This window comes from Elephas maximus, chromosome 5 (genome assembly GCF_024166365.1).
Source record: "Elephas maximus indicus isolate mEleMax1 chromosome 5, mEleMax1 primary haplotype, whole genome shotgun sequence".
Lineage (NCBI taxonomy): Eukaryota > Metazoa > Chordata > Mammalia > Proboscidea > Elephantidae > Elephas > Elephas maximus.
In genome coordinates this window covers 17,932,012-17,953,617 of record NC_064823.1, presented here as the reverse complement: position 1 = coordinate 17,953,617, position 21,606 = coordinate 17,932,012, and the positions used below count along the sequence as shown (strand labels likewise).

At 34.9% G+C, this 21,606-nt stretch overlaps 1 protein-coding gene across 1 annotated transcript in view; it reads left to right on the top strand.

Moving 5' to 3' along the window:
* Nucleotides 1-21,606, top strand: part of HSPA4L (heat shock protein family A (Hsp70) member 4 like) — a 53,341-nt gene that overhangs the window by 14,507 nt on the left and 17,228 nt on the right. Inside the window, exons 4-16 of the mRNA XM_049885362.1 lie at nt 1,897-2,019; nt 4,086-4,185; nt 4,970-5,103; nt 7,781-8,025; nt 8,161-8,237; nt 8,697-8,848; nt 10,210-10,316; nt 12,610-12,743; nt 13,948-14,147; nt 16,602-16,700; nt 18,297-18,434; nt 20,009-20,134; nt 20,435-20,542. Of these exons, the coding sequence (XP_049741319.1) occupies nt 1,897-2,019; nt 4,086-4,185; nt 4,970-5,103; nt 7,781-8,025; nt 8,161-8,237; nt 8,697-8,848; nt 10,210-10,316; nt 12,610-12,743; nt 13,948-14,147; nt 16,602-16,700; nt 18,297-18,434; nt 20,009-20,134; nt 20,435-20,542 (1,743 nt within the window). The remainder of the gene's footprint in view (nt 1-1,896; nt 2,020-4,085; nt 4,186-4,969; nt 5,104-7,780; nt 8,026-8,160; nt 8,238-8,696; nt 8,849-10,209; nt 10,317-12,609; nt 12,744-13,947; nt 14,148-16,601; nt 16,701-18,296; nt 18,435-20,008; nt 20,135-20,434; nt 20,543-21,606) is intronic.

Sequence of the window (21,606 nt, the reverse complement as noted above, 5' to 3'; positions counted from 1 at the left end):
GGTCAACAAGGGCGTGGGAGACCTTTGGTGAGCTACATTGGAGTAATAGCCACAGTGATGGACTCAGACATGCTGACGATTGTCAGGATGATGCAGGACTGGGCAGTATGTTGTTCTGTTGTACATAGTTACCGTGAGTCAAAGTCGACTCGACAGCAGCTAACAACAGTCCTTTAGATGTGATAAATTCTGGTTAATGCTCACCTAGAGAACAAGTTTTATAGAAAATTTAAAACCCATGGTTTGTGGATACATTGGGAAAAGCAAGAGTGAAGCTTTTTTTTTGAACACAAAACCAAAACCTAATTTCTGAGTGATACATTTTTTTTATGCATTCATCCAAAGGGCCTGTAAGCTAGTTGAAGTTTTGAAAACATCAACCTGTTATGTATTGAATTGTCTTCATCTTTTCAAGATTAAAGGTCTTCAGTGTTTGACTTCTCAAGCATTTTATCCAGTTTTTTTTTTTTTAGATATTTGTTTGAATTTAATTTGATCTTTTTTCATCTATGATTTTATGTCATGAACATCCATGCACAACGTGTTTTCTGTCCACTGTCAGACTAAGACCATACATGGTATTTGATTCATTTTTCCCTTAGTTCATAGTGCTTAATTCCCTCTACTCTCTTGGTTTAAAGGCAGTCATTTGACACATGTGTTTGAATGATAAATTTATTTGGAAACAAATGGATATAAATTTTAGAGCTGTTTCAAACTAAATCTTGTTATACACAGTCACATACATGCATACATGATGCTGCTTGGGAGAGCAGTCTTTAAAGCTGTTCCAAAGTTTTAAAGTGCTACAAAGTCACACAGAGGTAAAAGACAGAGTTGTGTGCTCAGTTAGTTAAATATAGTCATGTGGGCTCTGAGACAGCTTTGTATTACTTGTAAATTTTGTGGTGGTTGTTATAAAAGAGTTTGATTTCTTGAATAAAAGCAAAGGTCCTTAAGTATCCCTTGGTCAAGAAGCACCGTATAAAGTTTATGTGCTCAAATCAAATGCAACCTAGTCTTAAACCTGTGTGGAAGATGAGGCAGTTACTACTGGGCTGAGGGCTGGGGACCATCTAGCTCAATTGGCGTAACGTAGCTTACAAAGAAAATGTTCTGCATTCTACTTTGGTGAGTAGCATCTGAGGTCTTAGAAGCTTGTGAGTGGCCATCTAAGGTACTCCACTGGTCCTACCCCATCTGGAGCAAGGGAATTGAAGAAAACCTAAGACTCAAAGGAAAGATTAGTCCAAAGGGGTGCTAGGCTACAACTACAACTACAAAAAAAAAAAAAAAAGATGAAGCAGTTATTTGGTCTAAAATTTTTTTTTTAATTTTCTATATGCATTTCTGATACTTAATTCATAATTAATTCCACAAACATATTAAATTTCCCTTTTTTTGTGGTAAGAATATATATAACAGAACAACTGACAATTTTTTTTTAATAAGGATTTTTTTTTTATATTCTCATTTCCTTTTTTTCAAAATTATATGACTTTTTTTTTTTTAACCATATGACTAAAGTTTTCATTTTAAACCTTTCAAAAGACTGTTTGGTCTTTTTCTCTTTCATTGGTGTGTCACATTTGAAAAATGATAAAAATTTCTTTTGTGGGAAGGTAGGGATCTGGAAAAACTAGAGACACTTTTGAAAATAATTGCTTGGTTATAATACTATGTAAAATATTGGGAATTCAGAAATGAGAGAAGTTGTCATTGATTTTAATGAAGCCATGAGTTTAGAATGACAATGCTTTTGGAATATAACTTTCTTGAGGCAAGGACTTCACTTTTTTCACTGCCGTATGCCCATCACATATAATATAGATGCTTAATTAATATTTGTAGGATGAGTAAATGACTCTTAATAAATATCTGAGCTTTTGGTTTTAGGTGCGGTACTTGGAAGAAGAGAGACCTTTTGCAATTGAACAAGTTACTGGAATGCTATTGGCCAAGCTTAAAGAGACTTCAGAAAATGCTTTGAAGAAACCAGTGGCTGACTGTGTGATTTCAGTAAGTTTTTTTCAGGAAAGAATACTCTTGAATCATTTTCCAGTGTATTAATGTTATATTGAAATATTTTTCTTTGCTTTTTTAATGCCTTCTGCTCTTATCCAATAAATAACCCAAAACCGTTTTGACTTTATTAAAAAAATAAACATTGCTTTATTTGGTAGTTTAGGATTGAATTTCCCATAAAGTCTATTGTGATAATGAATCTTAAAAACCTAATGTGTATGGTTAGTTAGTGACTACCTGCCACTGTTCCTAAGAATATTTCCAGGTAGCACTTAACTTCCCACCTCTAAGGGACTTAATATTGTTACGGTGAAGGATAAAGTTATCCAGTTGGAAATTTGAGATTGTATGTATTTTGTACCAGAAAGAAAAGCTCTACTTTATGGATTCTTAGCAAAATATTTAATTATTTACCCAATTTTATCTCTTGAGATTTTTTTACCTATTGATAATTAGTTTTAAGTTATCTGTTGTCACCTAAATATGAATATATTTCTAACTACTAAAGTCGACTCCGTAAGTTCGAGTCTCATATCGTCAGAAAAAGAGGATAGTATCTCTTTAGTAAAGTTAGCAAATTATGTGTTTTCCTAGGTATTGGGATTTTAAAATGGTAGAAATACATTAGAACTTAATATTTTGTTTTATAGTGAATTAGTAATAATAAAACATAGAGTTTACCATTGAGTAGGCACTGTTCTAGAAATTTTATATGTATTAACTCACTTAATCCTCAGAGCCACTTTATGAAGTAGGATATTCTTAAGTAGAGAAACTAAATTTACCCAAAATCATACAACTAGTAAGCGGGAGAGCCAGAAGTCAAACCCAGGTAGTTCTTTTCCTGAGTCTATACCATAAGTTTTCCATTATACTACCACTTGAAAATATGTTAGAGTGGTACAGATTAAAAAAAAAAAAAAAATCCGCCTTAAATTCAAATCCCATTTATTTAACTTGTAATTGCTTTTATTTTCAGCTAGAAATTAGTGTCAGAACAAAGTGATGAGAAGTTCTTGGCTATTACTAAATTATGTAGTTATGAGCTCTACGAGGGCAAGTATTTTGTTCATTTTGTGCACTGCTATGTCCCAAGTGATACATAAGGGCTTAATGATTATTAAATGAATAATTATTTGTAATATAGATTTTTGCCAAAAGGATAGTAACAAAATCAGGGTAAGTTACCAGAATCCAAGCATTTCCTGTTGTTATTAATCTGTTAAATGAAGTTTCTAAATTCAAAAAATTGGAGGATACTGTTTACTTAAACTCAGAACTCGGAGGCTCAAGTCATTTTATACATTTTATACTTAACTAGCTTATCGAAAAAATTCCCATAAGACAAAAGTACTTCTTAGTTTGACAGGTTAAAAAAAAAAAAAAACTTGTTTTAAATCTGAGTTGTTTATCTTTTTAATAGAAATGTTTAATTTTTTTGGTGATTTTAAAAGAAATAATGCTCATCATAAGTTTCCTGCAGTATAGTTCCTTCCTTTGCAAAGATAACCATTGTAAAAAGTTGAGATTGTAATGAAACCATACAAAAATGAAATCATGCTATATATACCTTTTTTTAAATGTAATAAAGATACTATTTCATGATAGGTCTACCTGATCCATTCTGTCAGCTATGTAGGATTCTGTTATATGGGTATACTGTAATATATTTAACCAATCTCATTTTACTTTGAGGTTTTAAATTTTTCATGATTATAAAGATGAACATAAATGTTTTTCAATATACCAGATCAACGCAGGAAGGGTTTAGATTAACACTCATGAAATCCTTCATATTATTTCATATTATTAATTACTTTAAATTAGTGTTGTACTATCACATCAGATCTTTATGGTATAGAAATTATCAAGCTTTAAAAATAAACCTAGTGCTGTGTATATTCTCAACAATGATAAAAAAGCATTAGTGTTTTTCTTCATTTATTTGAGCACCATTGAACGTAAGTTTTAGTGCAGTTATTTTACATTTTTCAATTGATGAAATGTTGACGTAAAATATGTTACATCAAACTAATGTACATAATGTTTTTAAATACCAGATTCCTAGCTTTTTCACTGATGCTGAGAGAAGATCTGTGATGGCCGCAGCCCAGGTTGCAGGCTTAAATTGTTTAAGGCTGATGAATGAAACTACTGCAGGTAAGCATTTTGCAATTTGAAAACCATTGTCAGAAAAATGGAGCCCTGGTGTCGCAGTAGTTAAGTGTTCGACTGATAACCAAAGGGTTGGCAGTTCAAATCCACCAGCCACTCCTTGGAAATCTACGGGGCAGTTCTACTCTGTCATACAGGGTCGCTGTGAGTCAAAATCGACTCAGTGGGCAGCAGGTTTGGTTTTGGTTTTGGTGAGAAAAATACTTTTATGTTTGCTTGTTTGTTTAATTAACACAAATCATTTAATTTTTAACGATTATGTACTCATTCTTGCAAGCTTGTCATTTTGGAGTACATCTTGGCAGAGATCAAACATGTTTTACTTGCTTTGCTGTTGTTAGTTGCCGGTGAGTCTGTTCCGGCTCATGGTGACCCCATGTGTGCAGAGCAGAACTGCTCCTTTGGGTTTTCAAAGCTGTGACCCCTCAGAAGCAGATCCTCAGGCCTCTCTGGCCTGTCAGGCCTCTTAAGTGGGTTCAAGCTGCCAACCTTTCAACTAGTAGTAAAGAGCTTAATGGATTGCACCTCTAGGGGACTCTATTTGCTGTAAGAATGATTATTATTGTAGAACTCTAGATGGGTTTTTTTAGATGGGTAGGGAAAAAAAATTAAAACATTACCCAATTATGAAAAGTTAATTTACTTTGAAACTAACGATTAATGGTTTGTGTCATTGCACCATGTATTAAAGTACAGTATCAAGTGACTTATCTCTTAGTTTTCCAAGCAACTGCTGTTAAAATTAACCTATTTCTTTGTTCTTACACAGTTGCGCTAGCATATGGAATTTATAAACAAGATCTTCCCCCTTTAGATGAGAAACCAAGAAATGTAGTATTTATTGATATGGGGCATTCTGCCTACCAGGTCTCAGTTTGTGCTTTTAACAAAGGAAAACTTAAGGTAAGTAAATAACTGATTTACTACGTTTGACTGTAATCTTTAATTGCATGGACTGTATGTTGTCAGGCTCCAACTCATGGCAACCATATATACAATAGAATAAAACATTGCCCAGTCTTGTGTCATCCTTATAATGGCCAGTATGTTTGAGTCCATCGTTGGGCTATTGTGCCAGTCCATTTCACTGTAGGTCCCCCATGCCCTCGCCGGACCTCTGCTTCACCAAACATGATGTCCTCTTCCAGGGATTGATCCCTCCTGATAACATGTCCAAAGCAAGCAAGTCAGACAATGTTCTGTTGTGATCCATAAGGTTTCACTGCCTAATTTTCAGACGTGGATCCACCAGGCCTTTCTTCCTAGTCTGTCATAGTCTAGAAGATCTACAGAAGCCTTTCTCCCATGGGTGACCCTGCTGGTATTTGAAATACCAGTGGAATAACTTCCAGCATCATCTCCCACCCCCCACGCTCCACCCCACCCCATTGCTGTTGAGTCAATTCCAACCTGTAGCAACATACAAACTGCCACAGTATGACCAGCTTACGGACAGGTAGACTATGTACTACCAAGCCAACCCATTGCCATTGAATCTGTTCTAACTCATAGCAACGCTACAGGGCAAAGTAGGACTGCCCCATAGAGTTTCCAGGGCTATAATCTTTACTGAAGCAAACTGCCACATCTTTTCTCCCATGGAGTGACTTGTGGATTCAAACTGCTGACCTTTCTGTTAGCAGCCAAGTACTTAACCATTGTGTCACCGGGGCTCCTGGATAGACTATGTAGAAAGCCTTAATGCCTGGATAGGAGCCCTGGTTGTATGGTGGTTAAAGTGCACGGCTGCTAACCGAAAGGTCGATGGTTCGAACCCACCAGCTGTTCTGTGGGAGAAAGATCTGGTGGCCTGCTTCTGTAAAGATTACAGCCCTAGAAACCTTGTGGGGTAGTTCTGCTCTGTCCTGTTAGGGTCACTATGAACTGAAATCGACTCAGTAGCAATGGGTTTGGTTTGATTTTTGTTTTGGTTTTATTCTCTGTTCTTATTTGTCTGTATTTGGTTTTATATTCATTTTTACATTGATTGTCTTGTGCAGACTTACTCTCTACATTATGTGCATGAGTGAGGAGACTTTATCTAGAGGATCAAATGCTTTGTGTTATTTAACACTTAGAGAGCCTTTTGTCTTGCCAGTATTACTATAATAATATCCTTGTAATTAGGAAGTTGGAAACCCTGGTGGTGTAGTGCTTAAGTGCTGTGGCTGCTAACCAAAGGGTTGGCAGTTCGAATCTGCCAGATGCTCCTTGGCTCTATAGGGCAGTTCTACTCTGTCCTATAGGGTCGCTATGAGTTGGAATTGACTTGACGGCACTGGGTTTGGTTTGGTGGTTTAATTAGGAAATTAAAGGAAAATGACATACTGAATAGGTTAGTTTTCTGTGTAAACTGGTTTAATCCTTGACATTTAGCCTTAAGTGTTAACTTTCTTCCTTTTTAGTAAATAATTTTAGATCATTTTAGCTCATAATTTTTAGGTCATAGACCAACCTTAAAAGTCTGATGAAAGCCATGACCCTTCTCCCCGGCAGAATATACACTTGCAATATTCACATACCAGTACGATTTTGCATTTAATTTCGGGTAATACTGGACCTCATGAGAAGTCTGTCTGCAGATGTACCATCCTGTTCTGGTGGTAACATCCCAGCCAGATTATGCTCACATCCTACTGTGATGTTTACCATCCATTTCATGCCTTCCTTACGAAGAAAAAAAAAATCTGATAAACCACACTAACAGTGAGATTCTTATTTTAGTAGTGACTATTATAAACAACCATTTGTGCCCTCTACCTTAGGGAGAGAGACGAGATGTCTTGGTCTTATGTTTTCAGTAACTGTAGTGTTGAAGTTCTTTAATTTGTTTACTAGCAGATAGACTATAGACCACCAAACCAAACCCATTGCCACCGAATCCATTCCAACTCATAGCGACCCTATAAGACAAAGTACAACTGCCCCATAGGGTTTCCAAGGCTGTAATCTTCATGGAAGCAAACTGCCACATCTGTAGCTGGGGGCCTGTTGCTCTTCACTTTTTTGTCTTCTTTTTTCTTTTTTGGCCTCTCATGTGTCCATTTGTTTCAACTATCTTTTTATGCAAATCGGCCAGTTTTGTTTTTGTTTTTGTTTTTTTCTGTAATAGAAAGCTTAATTCCTGGCCTGTAAGTTGGCCTATTATACTATGTCAGATGTAATCTTTGAATCTGCTTTTCTTGGATGCTTTGTTCTTTTTATGTGCATAAGGCTGTTTCTTTGCTCTCTGAACTTGGGTTGTGATCTTTCTACTCAGTGGTATCCTAGAACCAGAACATGAGAAATAATCAAGTTTTAGTTACTGTAACTCACTTATTTCAGAATTAGAGTTACTCCTTTATTTATCATATATGGATCTGTAATTACAAAGCACATAATTCAGAGTGGGGAAGAGAAGTATGTTGGCTAAATATAAATAAATGATAATTTATGTCTAATTCCAGATTTGACACCATGTGATTTGACATATTCTTTGGTTTCATATTATTACAATTTTAAAGGCATAATTTTTTTACTTGTTCCTAAAAGCATCTATATATCTGAAAATTTAGTGTTGTTTTTTTTTTTTTTCCAATAGGTCTTGGCTACTACCTTTGATCCATATTTGGGTGGCAGGAACTTTGATGAGGCTTTAGTAGACTACTTCTGTGATGAGTTCAAGACCAAATATAAGATAAACGTGAAAGAAAACTCTCGGGCCTTGTTGCGCTTATATCAGGAATGTGAAAAATTAAAGAAGCTAATGAGTGCAAATGCATCAGATCTTCCATTGAACATCGAGTGTTTCATGAATGACCTTGATGTTTCTAGTAAAATGAACAGGTACCATGTATGTTTTCAGTTTGAGAGTGTTTGCTTATTTTATAATGTATATATTATGTCTTGATTTTTTTTCATTCTGTTATTTTTAAAAGATAAGCTGTATTATTAAACCAACACAATGAATTTTTCCCATAGGGCTCAGTTTGAACAATTATGTGCTTCCCTCCTGGCCAGAGTTGAACCACCTTTAAAAGCAGTAATGGAGCAAGCTAGTAAGTAGAAATTACTGGGCTAACCATCAAAGCTGTACCATGTGTTACTCATTTCACTGATATGTACAGAAAATACTAAGAGAAAAGTAGACATGGGAATATGATTGCTCTTTATTTAAGGTTTTTATAATCAATTAAAAGTATCTTCCATGAAGATTTAGTAGGTGGAAGTGTTTTTCTGGATTGAAACTCTAGAGAGTTCCTTAAAAAGCCCGTGGGGTGCTTTTTCCTTATAGTCACTCCATCATCCAGACCAACTTTGGCGCCTGTCACATAGTTTATAATTACTATTTATTAAACTTGCCTTTTTCCAAAATTTGCATCTTCTTTACATTTTTTTCTGAAAAAATAAAAAATTGATCCAAAGCATTCTTTTAAAAAGCACTTTCCAAAGCCTGCTGTTCACACTTTAATAAGGACTATTTTATTTTCCTCAATTATGAACATCTTCTTTTCTAGACTTACAATGTGGAGATATAAGTAGTATAGAAATTGTAGGAGGAGCAACACGGATTCCTGCAGTAAAGGAACAAATCACTAAATTCTTTCTTAAAGACATAAGTACCACACTAAATGCTGATGAAGCTGTTGCAAGAGGGTGTGCCTTACAGGTATGATTGTTATCCTTGTTTTTTATAGAATGTATATTTTACAAAAAATAGGGTTATGATAGGTCTACTGCAAAAACCAAACCAAACCTATTGCTGTAGTTGATTCTGACTCATAGGGGTCTTTTTTTTTCTTTCTTTTTTTTATTGTGCTTTAAGTGAAAATTTACGGCTGAAGTTAGTTTCTCATACAAAAATTTATACACACATTATTATGTGACCCTAGTGGCTCTCCCTATAATGTGACGGCACACTCCTCCTTTCTACCCTGGATTTCCCGTGTCCATTTACCCAGCTCCTGTCTCTCTCTGCCTTTTCATCTCGCCTCTGGAAAGGAGCTGCCCATTTAGTCTCATGTACCTACTTGAATTAAGAAGCATTCTCCTCACAAGTATCATTTTATGTCTTAGAGTGCAGTCTAATCTTTGTCTGAAGAGCTGGCTTCAGGAATGGTTTCAGTTCTGGGCTAACAAAGAATCCAGGGGCTATGTCTTCCGGGGTCCCTACAGTCTCAGTGATACTCTTCAGTCTGGTCTTTTTACTAGAATTTGAGTTCTGCATCCCACTTTTCTCCTGCTCCATCAGGGACTCTCTATTGTGTTCTCTGTCAGGGCAGTCATTGGTGGTAGCTGGGTACTATCTAGTTCTTCTGGTGTCAGGCTGATGGAGTTTCTGGTTTACATGGCCCTTTCTGTCTCTCGGGCTAATATTTTCCTTGAGTTTTTGGCGTTCTTCACTTTCCTTTGCTCCAGGTGGGTTGGGACCAATTCATGCATCTTAGATGACTCCTTGCCAACTTTTAAGACCCCAGATGACACTCACCAACATGGGGTGTAGAACATTTTCTTAATAAACTTTGTTATGCCAGTTGACCTAGATGTCCCCTGACACCACGGTTCCCAGGCCCCTACTACCCTGTCCCTTGAACTGTTTGGTCGTATTCAGGAAACGTCTTAGTTTTTGGTTTAGTCCAGTTGTGCTGACTTCCATAGGGGCCTTTTAGTATCTGTTTCAACCATCTATCAGTAGGCTAAATAAATTGAAATTATATCTGATAAATAAGCATCATGTCTTTCCTGTTTATATTTTAAGTTACAGTAGAACAATAGATCTGTAACTATGCTGAAAGAACATTTATTCTATGAATTTTTGCAATTACTCCTTTTTGAGATTTAAAAATATTCTATATTAATTTTTGTTAGATTACGGAAGAGCACTCTGGCCCTTTCTAATTTTAACTAGTTGTTACCAAGAACAGTAATTTTTAAAATACAACAGTTTTAATCTAAGGACTTCATTAAACAGTTTTATCAGGATATGGTTTATGTTTGTTGATTTAAATGCGATATACATCTTATTTTCAGTGTGCGATTCTTTCGCCAGCATTTAAAGTGCGTGAATTTTCCATAACAGACCTTATTCCTTATTCAATCACGTTAAGGTGGAAGACCTCTTTTGAAGATGGAACTGGGTAAGTTACCTTTAAAGCCTTGATTAGAGCTTGCTGTAAATCTTTAACCAATTGAATCTACTCTTCTTAAAATACTCAGAAGCACTCTTTTTAAAAATGAGAATGTAGAAATGATATATTCTGTAAACCATGAGGAGCATATTTTTTAGTTAGTATTTTATTATAAAATAAAAATGCTCGTTTTCAAATGAAAATCACAGTATAGAAATATACATACCTTAAGACCTGCATTTACCATACCCCAACTCCCTTTTTTTTTTTTTTTTTTTTAACTCCCTTAGTTAGGTGTGTATCTGTGCAGTCATTTTCTTTGACTATCCAAAAACAAACACAAATATGCACCTTTTTAATACATACAAGACCATCTATATATCTCCAGCGCAACTTGTTTTTTAAATGTTTATATTTTTAAAATGTCAGCAGTTACATGTGTCATAATTTAACCAGTACATTATTAAGTCATACATCTGTTATTTCAAGCAGTGCTGTTAGGAAGTGTCCTTGTACACATCTAGTGGTTCACTTCTTGTCAGTGAGTCTGTAAAATAACTGTAGGAGTAGAACTGTTGGGCCAAAGGATCTGCACTTTTTTATTTAAGTAATACTGCCAAATTATTTACTCAAAATATTTTATTAGTTATATTCCTATTTGCATTGCCTGCGCTTACCTGTTTTAGCTCATCTCCTCCTATATGTTTAAATTTAACAGTCTGATAATAGAAGTTAGTACTTTGTTATTTGAATTTCCAAATATCGTGAGCTAAAATCTTATGTTTTTATTGACATTTACGTTTCTTTTTCCGTGAAGTGACCTGAGTTTAAGAAGTTTGTTTTCCTACCAAAATCAAAATTTGTCTCTCACATATTTGCCTACTTTTCAAAAGCACAACTTGTACAATGAAGTAAAGCTGTATTTGGGTTTTGAAGATGCTTTTAAAATGTTCTGTGTTCTATACATCCAAACCCCCCAAAATTTAAATTGTTGTACAAGTTTGAAAAATATGAATTACCAATCTGATCTGAATGTCTTGATGTTTCAATGTCAAGTTTGAGGCAAGAAGCATTATTCTTTAAAGTTTAATTTCATTTAAAGGTAGAAGCGATCCAGCAAATAATTGTAAGAAAATATATTGGGAGCCAAATTGAAAAGTAAATGTATTCCAATGACTACAGCGAGAAAGTAGAAGGTATTGATAGCTTCTTGAAAACAAGGATAGAGGAGAGGTTAGTCAGTGTGAGATTCCAAACCTTGCATAATTAATGCGACACGATGATAGTGCAGTAGTGTTAAATAGTTGGTTTCTGGGCCACTATAACCTGTAGTCATAAACTGTTTCTGTATATTATTTAAGGAATAGGAATTGCTGTGTAGGTTTAAAAATTCTCTGTACTGGAGGGGAGAGAATACTATAAAGGACATAATTGTATCAACCAAGAAAAAAACTGGAATATAGATGGTAGAAGAAAGTATGAACATAAATATATGGAGTTGACCACTGTGCTTGTTCATGTTAGAAAATATCCCTTCTGGGAAATAGACACTGAAGTATTTTGGGGTTGTTGTTCGTTGCCATTGAGTCAATAGAACTGCTCCGCAGGGTTTTTAAGACTGCGACCTTTCAGGAGGAGATCACCAGGCCTGTCTTCTGAGGCACCACTGGTTGGGTTTGAACTGCCAACCTTTCAGCTAATAATAGTCAAACACGTAACCATTTCTACCACCCCTGGGACTCCATAATGCATGTAACGCTCTCAGTTGGTTCAGGAAAAAAAATGTGTACACAGATAACATGCACGCTAATGATGAATCAAGTGGAGTAAAATGTTTGACAGACAAATCTAGGTCTTTACCAAGAATCTATGTTTCCTGTACTGTTATTTTTGCACCTTTCCACAAGTTTAAAAGTGTTTCCAAATAAGTTTTTTTAAGGAGCTGGGAAAAAAGGGAGGGCTACATACGACAAATATTTTGAAAGCTAATGGTTAGGATTTGGTCCTTGGATGTGAGCAATAAAATAATTCCTATGTGTCGGCTTTAACATATACCTATTCTCAGGTAGTTTGTTTTTCTCTTTTTAGTTGTATTGTCTGTTACTGTGATCAACCATCCAAAATCTTTGAGTCATCAGTCTGTCAAAATGAATGTTTATCACAAAACAGCTAATTTTTTTCTTTATATTTGTACATAGAGGTTTTTGCAATTGCTGCTTTATGAATTATGAGATGGATTTTGTAATTAGGCTCATACTCAACCTTTTATTTTTAAATGAGTGTTTTCCCCTCTCCATTGTAGGGAATGTGAAGTATTCTGTAAGAACCACCCTGCCCCGTTCTCAAAAGTCATTACTTTCCACAAGAAGGAACCATTTGAACTAGAAGCATTTTACACTAATCCACATGAAGTGCCTTACCCTGATCCAAGAATTGGTGAGGAAACTCAAGAAAATATTTTCCATAAATGCCCTTTCATAAGTAACATGTTAAAGTTAGAATCAAAGAAACAAAGTGATGGGCTGTGCTGACACTGGACTTGTAAAAATTTTCATACTGCTCTCTGAACTTGATTTTTTTGTGCTCAGAGTTTATCTTTAATTCATCCTGACTTCTATGCTTAAAATGCTTTGTGTTTAGCCTGAAAGGTTTGTGTGATGGTTTGTTTTTATGGACAAGCTCTGCCGTCAGTAAATCAAAATTACGGTGCAAAGGTAACTAGATATTCAAATTCTAAACATATTCACTGGCACCATCTAGAATGAGTATCATTTGATTAATACGAAAATGAGAATAAGAGACGATAAATATCATTCATTTGAACTGAGTAATTATTTTAGAAGAAAGAACAAAGTATGACTTGAGAACATTAAAAAGAACAGGTATAATTTTTAAGTTTAAAATTTTTCTATTGGTGCCACTTTATTGATAAACTAAAAAGGGGACAATAGTAATATTTCAATGACAGTATTCAAAGCAGTAGAAATAAATAATTGAAGGTCAACCAGATTTCTTACTACCCAGTTTTTCTTCCTGGTATTCTCCCTTTGCTATGGATATTCTTAAATATTTAAGATTCCATTAAAGAAATAAAACATTACTAGATTTCTTAAAGTGAAAAATTGGTATGGTATGTTTTTTTATATACAGGTATTAGTGACTTGGTAATTGAGCAATTTTGCTATGGGAAAATTCAGAAAGTTCTTGAAACTCCTTCTTTTATGAATTACCAAGATGATTGATTTGGAAAGCTGATAGCAAAAAGATAATATCTGTTTGGTTTTCACACCGAAATTGCATGTCTTATGTTGATTTTAGAGTAGCAATATTGTAAAATGCTTAAAAGTTATGCTTCCTTTGAGTCAAGTTGTCCTTGGTTAAAATCCCAACTCTTTTATTCCCTAGCATTAATGATTTGGGGCAGGTTACTTGACTTTTCTGAGTCTCAATATTAGGATTGATAAGGTATTGAGAAAATAATCTGGGGGAAGTGCCTGGCTTATGGTAATCAACCAGGATGTGGTCATACGTGTATGATTGTTTTCCCAGTGTCTGAAACATGATAGTGAAATTATTGAATGAATGAATTGGATGAGTCAGTCTGAGGCTCTTATACTAATTAAAGCTCTTTTCTCTTAAGGGAGCTTCACTATTCAGAATGTTTTTCCACAGTCTGATGGTGATAATTCCAAAGTGAAGGTAAAAGTTCGTGTTAATATCCACGGAATCTTCAGCGTGGCTAGTGCATCAGTAATTGAAAAGCAGAACTTGGAAGGGGATCACAGTGATGCTCCTATGGAGACAGAAGCTTCCTTTAAGAATGAATGCAGAGATGATGTGGTATGTAGAGATCCTGTTTCAAGGTTCTTCTAATATAATGTATTATTTTTGTTAGCTACCATTGAGTAGGCCACCAAATCATGGTGACGCCATGCACAACTGGACAAAACACTGCCCTGTCGTGTGCCTTCTCCTTCATCGGTTACAGAACAGACTATTGTGATTCATAGGGTTTTCATTGGCTGATTTTTGGAAGGTAGATTGCCAGGCCTTTTTTCCTAGTCCGTCTTAGTCTGGAAGCTCCACGGAAAGCTTTTCTGCATCATAGCAACAGGCAGGCCTCCACTGACAGATGGGTGGTAGCAGCTCCCGAGGTGCATTGGCGGGGACTCAAACCTGGATCTCCTGTATGGAAGGCCAGAATTCTGCCACTGAACCACCATTTTCCCCGTGTGTTACATACAGTATCTTAGTCATACCTGGTACTTAATAGTTGAAAATATAATCTCTGAGACTTTGCTGTGAATTCAACCTGAAGGAATTGCTACAAGCCTTTTTTTTCCTTTTTATGAAAGCACCAGTGAGTAACTGTCTTAGGTCGGCATCATTTCACTGTACTTTCCTGGGGCATGAGCATCTTCTAGGGCATTGTGTGGACTGTGTGTGTGTGTGTGTGTGTGTGTGTGTGTGTGTGTGTTTAGAATCATCTTTCATAAGCTCTACATTTCTGTTAAAAACACATCTGTTTTCTTATGTGCTTGCTTTTTAGTTTACAAATAAAACCAATTCATAATGATAAATTTCGAGTTGTACAGATAACATTTTTAGATCAAAAACACATGCTTAATAAAGAAAATTTTCAGGATTAGTTAGGGAGCAGCTGTGGCACTTAAGTAGAGGGATGTGTTGTACATTCAGTAACATTAAAATACAGATTTTGGACAGTTTATTTCTTTATGAAAGAGTTGTATGACCTTAATACTGAAATTACTCAGTGTACTATAGATGAAGCGATCTCAGGAGAACTTGAGTGTTTTACATTGTTGTTAGGTGCTGCTGAGTCGGTCTGACTCATAGGGACCCCCGTAGGACAGAGTAGAACTGTTGCATAGAGTTTCCAAAGAGCAGCTGGCTGGTGGATTCTAACTGCCAGCCTTTCGGTTAGCAGCCATAGCTCTTAACCGCTGCTGCACCAGGGGTCCTATGTTACATTACACAAACTTTTTATCTTCCTTTTATGGGTACTATTTATTTCTGGAGCCCTGGTGGTGCAGTGGTTAAGAGCTCAGCCACCTATCAAAAGCTTGGCAGTTTGAATTCACCAGCTGCTCCTTGGAAACCCTGTGAGGCAGTTGTGCTCTTTCCTTTGGGGTCGGTATCAGTCAAAATCTAGTCAACGGCAACAGGTCTATTTATTTCTAAGCTCTTCTTAATGGCACTGGTTAGAATTTTTTTCTAGTCATAATTTCAAGAGTTTCTCCGTTTTGTGAAGGTTGTCTTTTTGTTTGTTTAATAATTCCTGTGAAAGCTTTAGTTCAAGCACTTGTTGCTCAGAATTGTACCATTAACCTTTAAGGTACTTCATTTAAGGACCATGGTATTTGCTTTCTTTTTTTTTCTTCCAGGGTATCATTTTACTATCACATCCTTTTTTCCTTGACTTGAGGAAGAGGGAATTTTGTCTTAATCAGTTAGTGAAGTACAGTCTATTTTTCAATAAAATAATTTGAAAGTTAATTTTTTTATTTGCTGTTCACAATCTTATGTCAGACATGTAAAGTTAATGCATTAAGATTTATCTTTACTGAAATTGATTGCACTTGTATGACCTTGTGCTGATTTCTGCATCCCAAGCTTGCTTTTTTTCTTTTTTTTTTTAAGGAGAATGGTGGTGAATAGATTTAAGAAAAAAAAGAAATTTTTTTTTTTTTTTATTTAAGAGGGGTCCCAAAATATAACTTGTTAATATTTGCCAAGTAGAGAGTCCATTTAGGGGGTTTATTGGTTGGTTTATGTTTTAGACATAAGGAAAAATCTAGAAAGTTTAAATTTTAATGATTCAGAGGTGTCTGCTATTACTTTTGATGAATTTACTTTCGTATTTTATTGCATTTTAAAAATATAATTGTTTGTTATACATAAATTTTTTTATTTTTTAACTTCACTTTCCCACATTTTTAAGTTCTTTATGAAAATTTTCCCATGAATTTTAGTTCCTTTTTTATAAGCTTGAGTTTTATGAGTCTTGATTTGTGAATTTGACTTCAGAACCAGTTTGTGTTCTGTTTACAGTGCTTGGTCACAGATGAATAAAACAGAAGTTACTCACATGGTATTAAATAGATCTTTTATTTGATTTACCTATTCATCTGTTTGTTGCGCATTTCTATTTGAAAATGAGCTTCTGCTTTGTCTTGTTCACATACTTCAAAACAGGCTTGAAGTCGTAAGATGCAGTTTATTTTTTAAAAAAGAAAGAAAATATGTTTTACCAGTTACATACCTTATTTCCAGGATAAAATGCAGGTTGACCAAGAAGAAGGAGGTCATCCAAAATGTCATGCTGAACACACCCCAGAAGAAGAAATTGATCATACAGGCGCCAAAGCAAAGGTTTGTTTTACTACCTCTGTGGTTGTATCCTTTTAAGAATGATATCTTGAATTAGTTAATGTATTCACTTCATAATCCATGTTTTTTAAATATATTTGATATTTTAATTTTAGTATTATGGATAGTATAGAAGACATGTAGTCAAAATAAATACACTTCAGTGCTTTATTGTAGAGTTTTTTTAAAGAATGAATCCTAACAATTTGAGTAATATTATCATTTTAGTTAGGGAAAAAAAGATATATTTTTAGTAACTTTTTCTCATTTAAAATCATACAATCTGACGAAAAATTAACAATAACCCTGCATCTCAGAATTAACCACTCAAAACATTTTGCTGCATATCATAAAATATTCCTTGTATAAAAATAAACATTTTTAAAGTAAAACTTCATAGGATAAATGACTATTATTGAGATAACTGTTTTAGAAAGACAATCATTGCCTGTAAAAGAGAAGGGAGACCCTGCTACCTTCACACAGATGAATTTCACTACAGCTCAAAACTATCATCTTTAACAGGTTTTCCTGAGTTCAACAGAATTTAATCTATGTAGGTTAGCTAGCTCTATGTCATTTTATGCAACTATCATCAATATCAATTTTAAAACAGTTCATCACCCCATTAGCAATAAATAACTTCCTATCCCCCTCCCTCCCCCTCAGCCATGGGCAACTAACTACTACTCTAGGTTCTGTCACCTTAGATTTGCCTATTCTGTACATTCCATAATTTCAAATAAATACAGTCATACAATATATGGTCCTTTGTGACTGGCTTCTTTGACTAAGCATAATGTTTTCAAAGTTCTTCCAGGTGGTGTAGGGTCTATCAGTACTTTGTCCTTTTCTGTGGCCAAATAATATTGCATTGTATGGATATTTATCCATTCATCGGTTGATGAGCATATGAGTTATTTCTACTTTTTGACTATCAGGAATAATACTGTAATGAATATTCATGTACAAGTTTTTGTTTGGACATAATATTTTCAGTTTTCTTGGGTATGTGTCTAGGAAAGGAGCCCTGATAGCGCAGCGATTAAGCTTTTGGCTGCTAAACAAAAAGGTTAACAGTTAAACCCACCCAAGCGTTCTGTGAGAGAAAAATGTAACAGTCTGCTTCCCTAAAGATTTACAACCTCGGAAACCCTGTGGGGCAGCTCTACTCTGTCCTTATACGGTCACTATGAGTCAGAATCGACTAGATGGCAGTGGGCTTGGTCATATGATAACCCTGTGTTGAACACTTAGGAAAACTGCCCAGTGGTTTTCCAAAATGGCTACATTTTATAATCCCACCAGCAATATATGAGGGTTCCGTCTTCTCTACATTCTAAACACTGATTTTGTTTTGTTTATAGCAATCCTAGCTGATGTGAAGTGTTATCTCTGTGGTTTTGGTTTGCCTTGCCAACGTTTTTTTTTTTTTTAATGTAGAGAGGATTTAGTATGCTCAGGGTACAAAATACTACCAGTATTAATGTAGTATTTTAAATAAATAAAGTATTTGTTTGATTTTATTTTGTTTCTTTCACCTAAAATCGCTCCTTAAATAAATTTTTAAACTAATTCTCTTTTGGTTTTCTTTGGCAGTCAGCTTCCTCAGACAAACAAGAGAAGTTAAACCAGACCGTTAAAAAAGGAAAAGTCAAGAGTATTGATTTACCTATCCAGAGTAGCCTATGTAGACAACTGGGCCAAGATCTTCTCAATAGCTACATTGAAAATGAGGTATGTAAATTTGAATCCATGTTGAAATAGGTGGTAGTGTATTCTGAAATTTTGTAGAAGTAGTGACTTAGCACCAAATTTGGGGGAACCGGTAACTCCTAAGAGATTTTATTAAATAGATCATTAAACTCCTTTATTTTGGACAAAATTCTCAGCTGTATTAGTGTCAGATCTGCAGTGTAGCTTTCATCTTAGGTATAAAAACATGGATTGTCTTCAGTGAAAGACCATTCTGAAATTGATTCTTACCTCCTTTTATTCTGTCTTTACCTGTAACACTTAGCAGAGTTGTGTGGGGCCAATATTAGCAATTCCCCCCTTGAAATGCATTGTTCTTAAAGATTAAGGTTCTATTCAAAATGTTTTCTGACTTCCACTTAATCCTTTTTTATTAATCTGTTGTCATTTTTGGAGTTTTATTACATATTCTTGTCTATTTACATGTTTCATTTTACATTCTCTTGAGGAAAAGAGTTTTGTTTCTTTACTGATAGCTGTATAAGGAGCTTTTTGTTTGTTTGTTTGTTTTTTAATTTACATTTAAGTGGTGGTTCCTAATTTCTGCAGCTTGGCTAACATTAAAGGAGGTCAGTCTTTGAAGTGGTCTTCTTGAAGTGCACCATATATTAACCTTTGAAGTGGTCTTCCTTGAAGTGCCCCATATTTTAACTATCAGCTGCACATTATTTTAGGAAATTTGCTCAAGAGATTTTAATTTTATAATGCTTGCTTTTTTTAGTAGCTACCCAAAACCTCTCTCACCTGTTCATTAATTATTAAAGGCTGCATTTTATGTGAGGCAAGCATCTCTGGAGAGTTTAAATTATTCAGAATTTGTATGTTTTGAGACTGTTTTTCCCAAGGGAATTGTAGTGAAACACAGCTATGGCAAATTTTGTGTCTAAAATGAGATTTTGTCTTAATTTTTAAGCATCTCACCATTTTAAATTCACAAATGTCGGTGCAGTGTAGCTTTCAGAGAGAGGCTTGTGCTTAAAATACCATGTATTTTTATTGAAATGGAAATTCTGTTCTTCAAATATTGCAATCTGTAGGGATTCTTTCTTTGCATTTGATCATAACAATGATTGTTGCTAACATCTTTAAGAACTTTGGTATCTTATTTAATCCTCAAAACAAACTATGAAGTGTAGGTACTATTAGATATACATGTATCATAGATGAGGAAACTGAGGCACAATTAGACTAAATCACCCAAGGTCACAGAGTAACCTTTGGATTGGTATCCAAGTGGTCTGTCTCCAAAGCTCAAGGGTCAGAATCACTATACTCTATCATCCGTAATAACATTTATTCAACATCAGTAATGTGCCAGGCTTTGTAATAAAAGTTTTACATAAATTATGCCAATCTTATCAACAGCCCTATGAGGTAGATACAATTATGATTTCTATTTTAGAATAAGAAAACAAAGGCTTAGAGAGATTAGGTGACCTGCTTGTGGTCTCAAAGCTAGTAAGTGGGAAACCTGGGATTTGAACCTGAGTATGTGTTTATGTGTAATGACATAGTCAATGTTCTTAATGGAAATGAATCTGAAACTTTTTGTGTAGGGGAAGATGATAATGCAGGATAAGTTAGAGAAAGAAAGAAATGATGCTAAGAATGCTGTTGAAGAATATGTATATGATTTTAGAGACAAGCTGGGCACCGTCTATGAAAAATTCATCACTCCAGAAGTAAGTCTAAATTTTATAATTTTTTAGTAAAATTATTTAAATTTTACTTGAGAATACTAGTATGTGTGCCATAATAAGTATACTGAATTTGTTATTGTAGTCAGTCTTCTTGAGCCCAGATGGGGATGGTTCTTAGTTATTTTTCCAAATTGCAGAAGTATGTCAAAAAACATTTTTATGAATAAGGAGTCAGGATAATCTGAAATTTAATCTTTTATACTTGGAAAACATTCTGTCCTTCCTGTATTACTTTTATTTCTAAGGCCATTTTCAATTAGTGTCTCTTAAATGTGTAACTAGGACTTGAATAAACTGTCTGCAATATTGGAAGACACAGAAAATTGGCTTTATGAAGAAGGAGAGGACCAACCTAAACAAGTTTATGTGGATAAGTTACAAGAACTAAAGGTAAATACATTTTTTTTAAATCCATATTGGTATTTAATAGAACATTAAGTTTTCCTAAAAACTATGGTATAAGAGCACAGTGTATGTTTTTAATAAATATGTGAGGAATTTACTGAGGCAGAGATGTGTAAGAGAAGGTGTTCCTTTTCATTTTAAAAGCATTTTGAGAGAATAATGCTACATGATAACTGAAATTAAATTATGTTCATAATTGTCACTATAATCAGACATAAATGTTTAACAGACTTCCAGAGTATTAGTCTTAGATATTTCCACATATTTCTTGGATGTCTTTAAGAAGTGATAAATTTGTCATCTTGACTCTTTATCCACAAGATTAGTCATCCTTACTATTTTTCTCCCCCTTCACTGCCCTGATTTTGGGGACTGACACTACAGTGCCTTGTAGTTTCACATCGCAACTGATGAGGACTTCCCCTGCTCTCAAATGTCCCTTTGCAAAGAAATAAGGAAACTTGTCAACCAGGTCAACTTTTTCTAGGCCAATGGTATGATTTTAACAGAAGACATCTGCTTCTCCTCCTCTTGGCTTCCTACCCAGGCCCCACCGGGAGAGGCAGGGAGAACCTTAAGAGATTAGAAGTTCATATTGGAGGAATGAAGGGAAGTTTCAGTTGTTCCATTTTAGTGTGGATCACAGCAGTGCCTTACAATGCACATAAATTACCTGGGGCTCTTGTTGAAATGCAGATTCTGATTGAGTAGCTCTAGGTTGGGCCCCAAATTCTGCGCTTCTAATACACTCCCCAGTGATTCCGATATTATTAGTCCCTGAATCATTCTTTGAATAGCAAGTGATTACATAGATCCTAAATAGTACCATTAATAAGGATTTTTAGAATGTGGGAAAAAGCAACCCTTTAGGACTGGAGGGGTAAAAAAAAAAAAAATGTTTTTTTTTTTTGGAGGGGTAGGTAGTGTTTAAAAGCAAAAGAAGCTAATATCTTACAAAAATTACTACCTTCATGCCAATAAATTACTTCCAAAGGAACTAATTGATTAGAAAGCAGTTAGAAAACATAAATTTATGATAGCGAAACTAG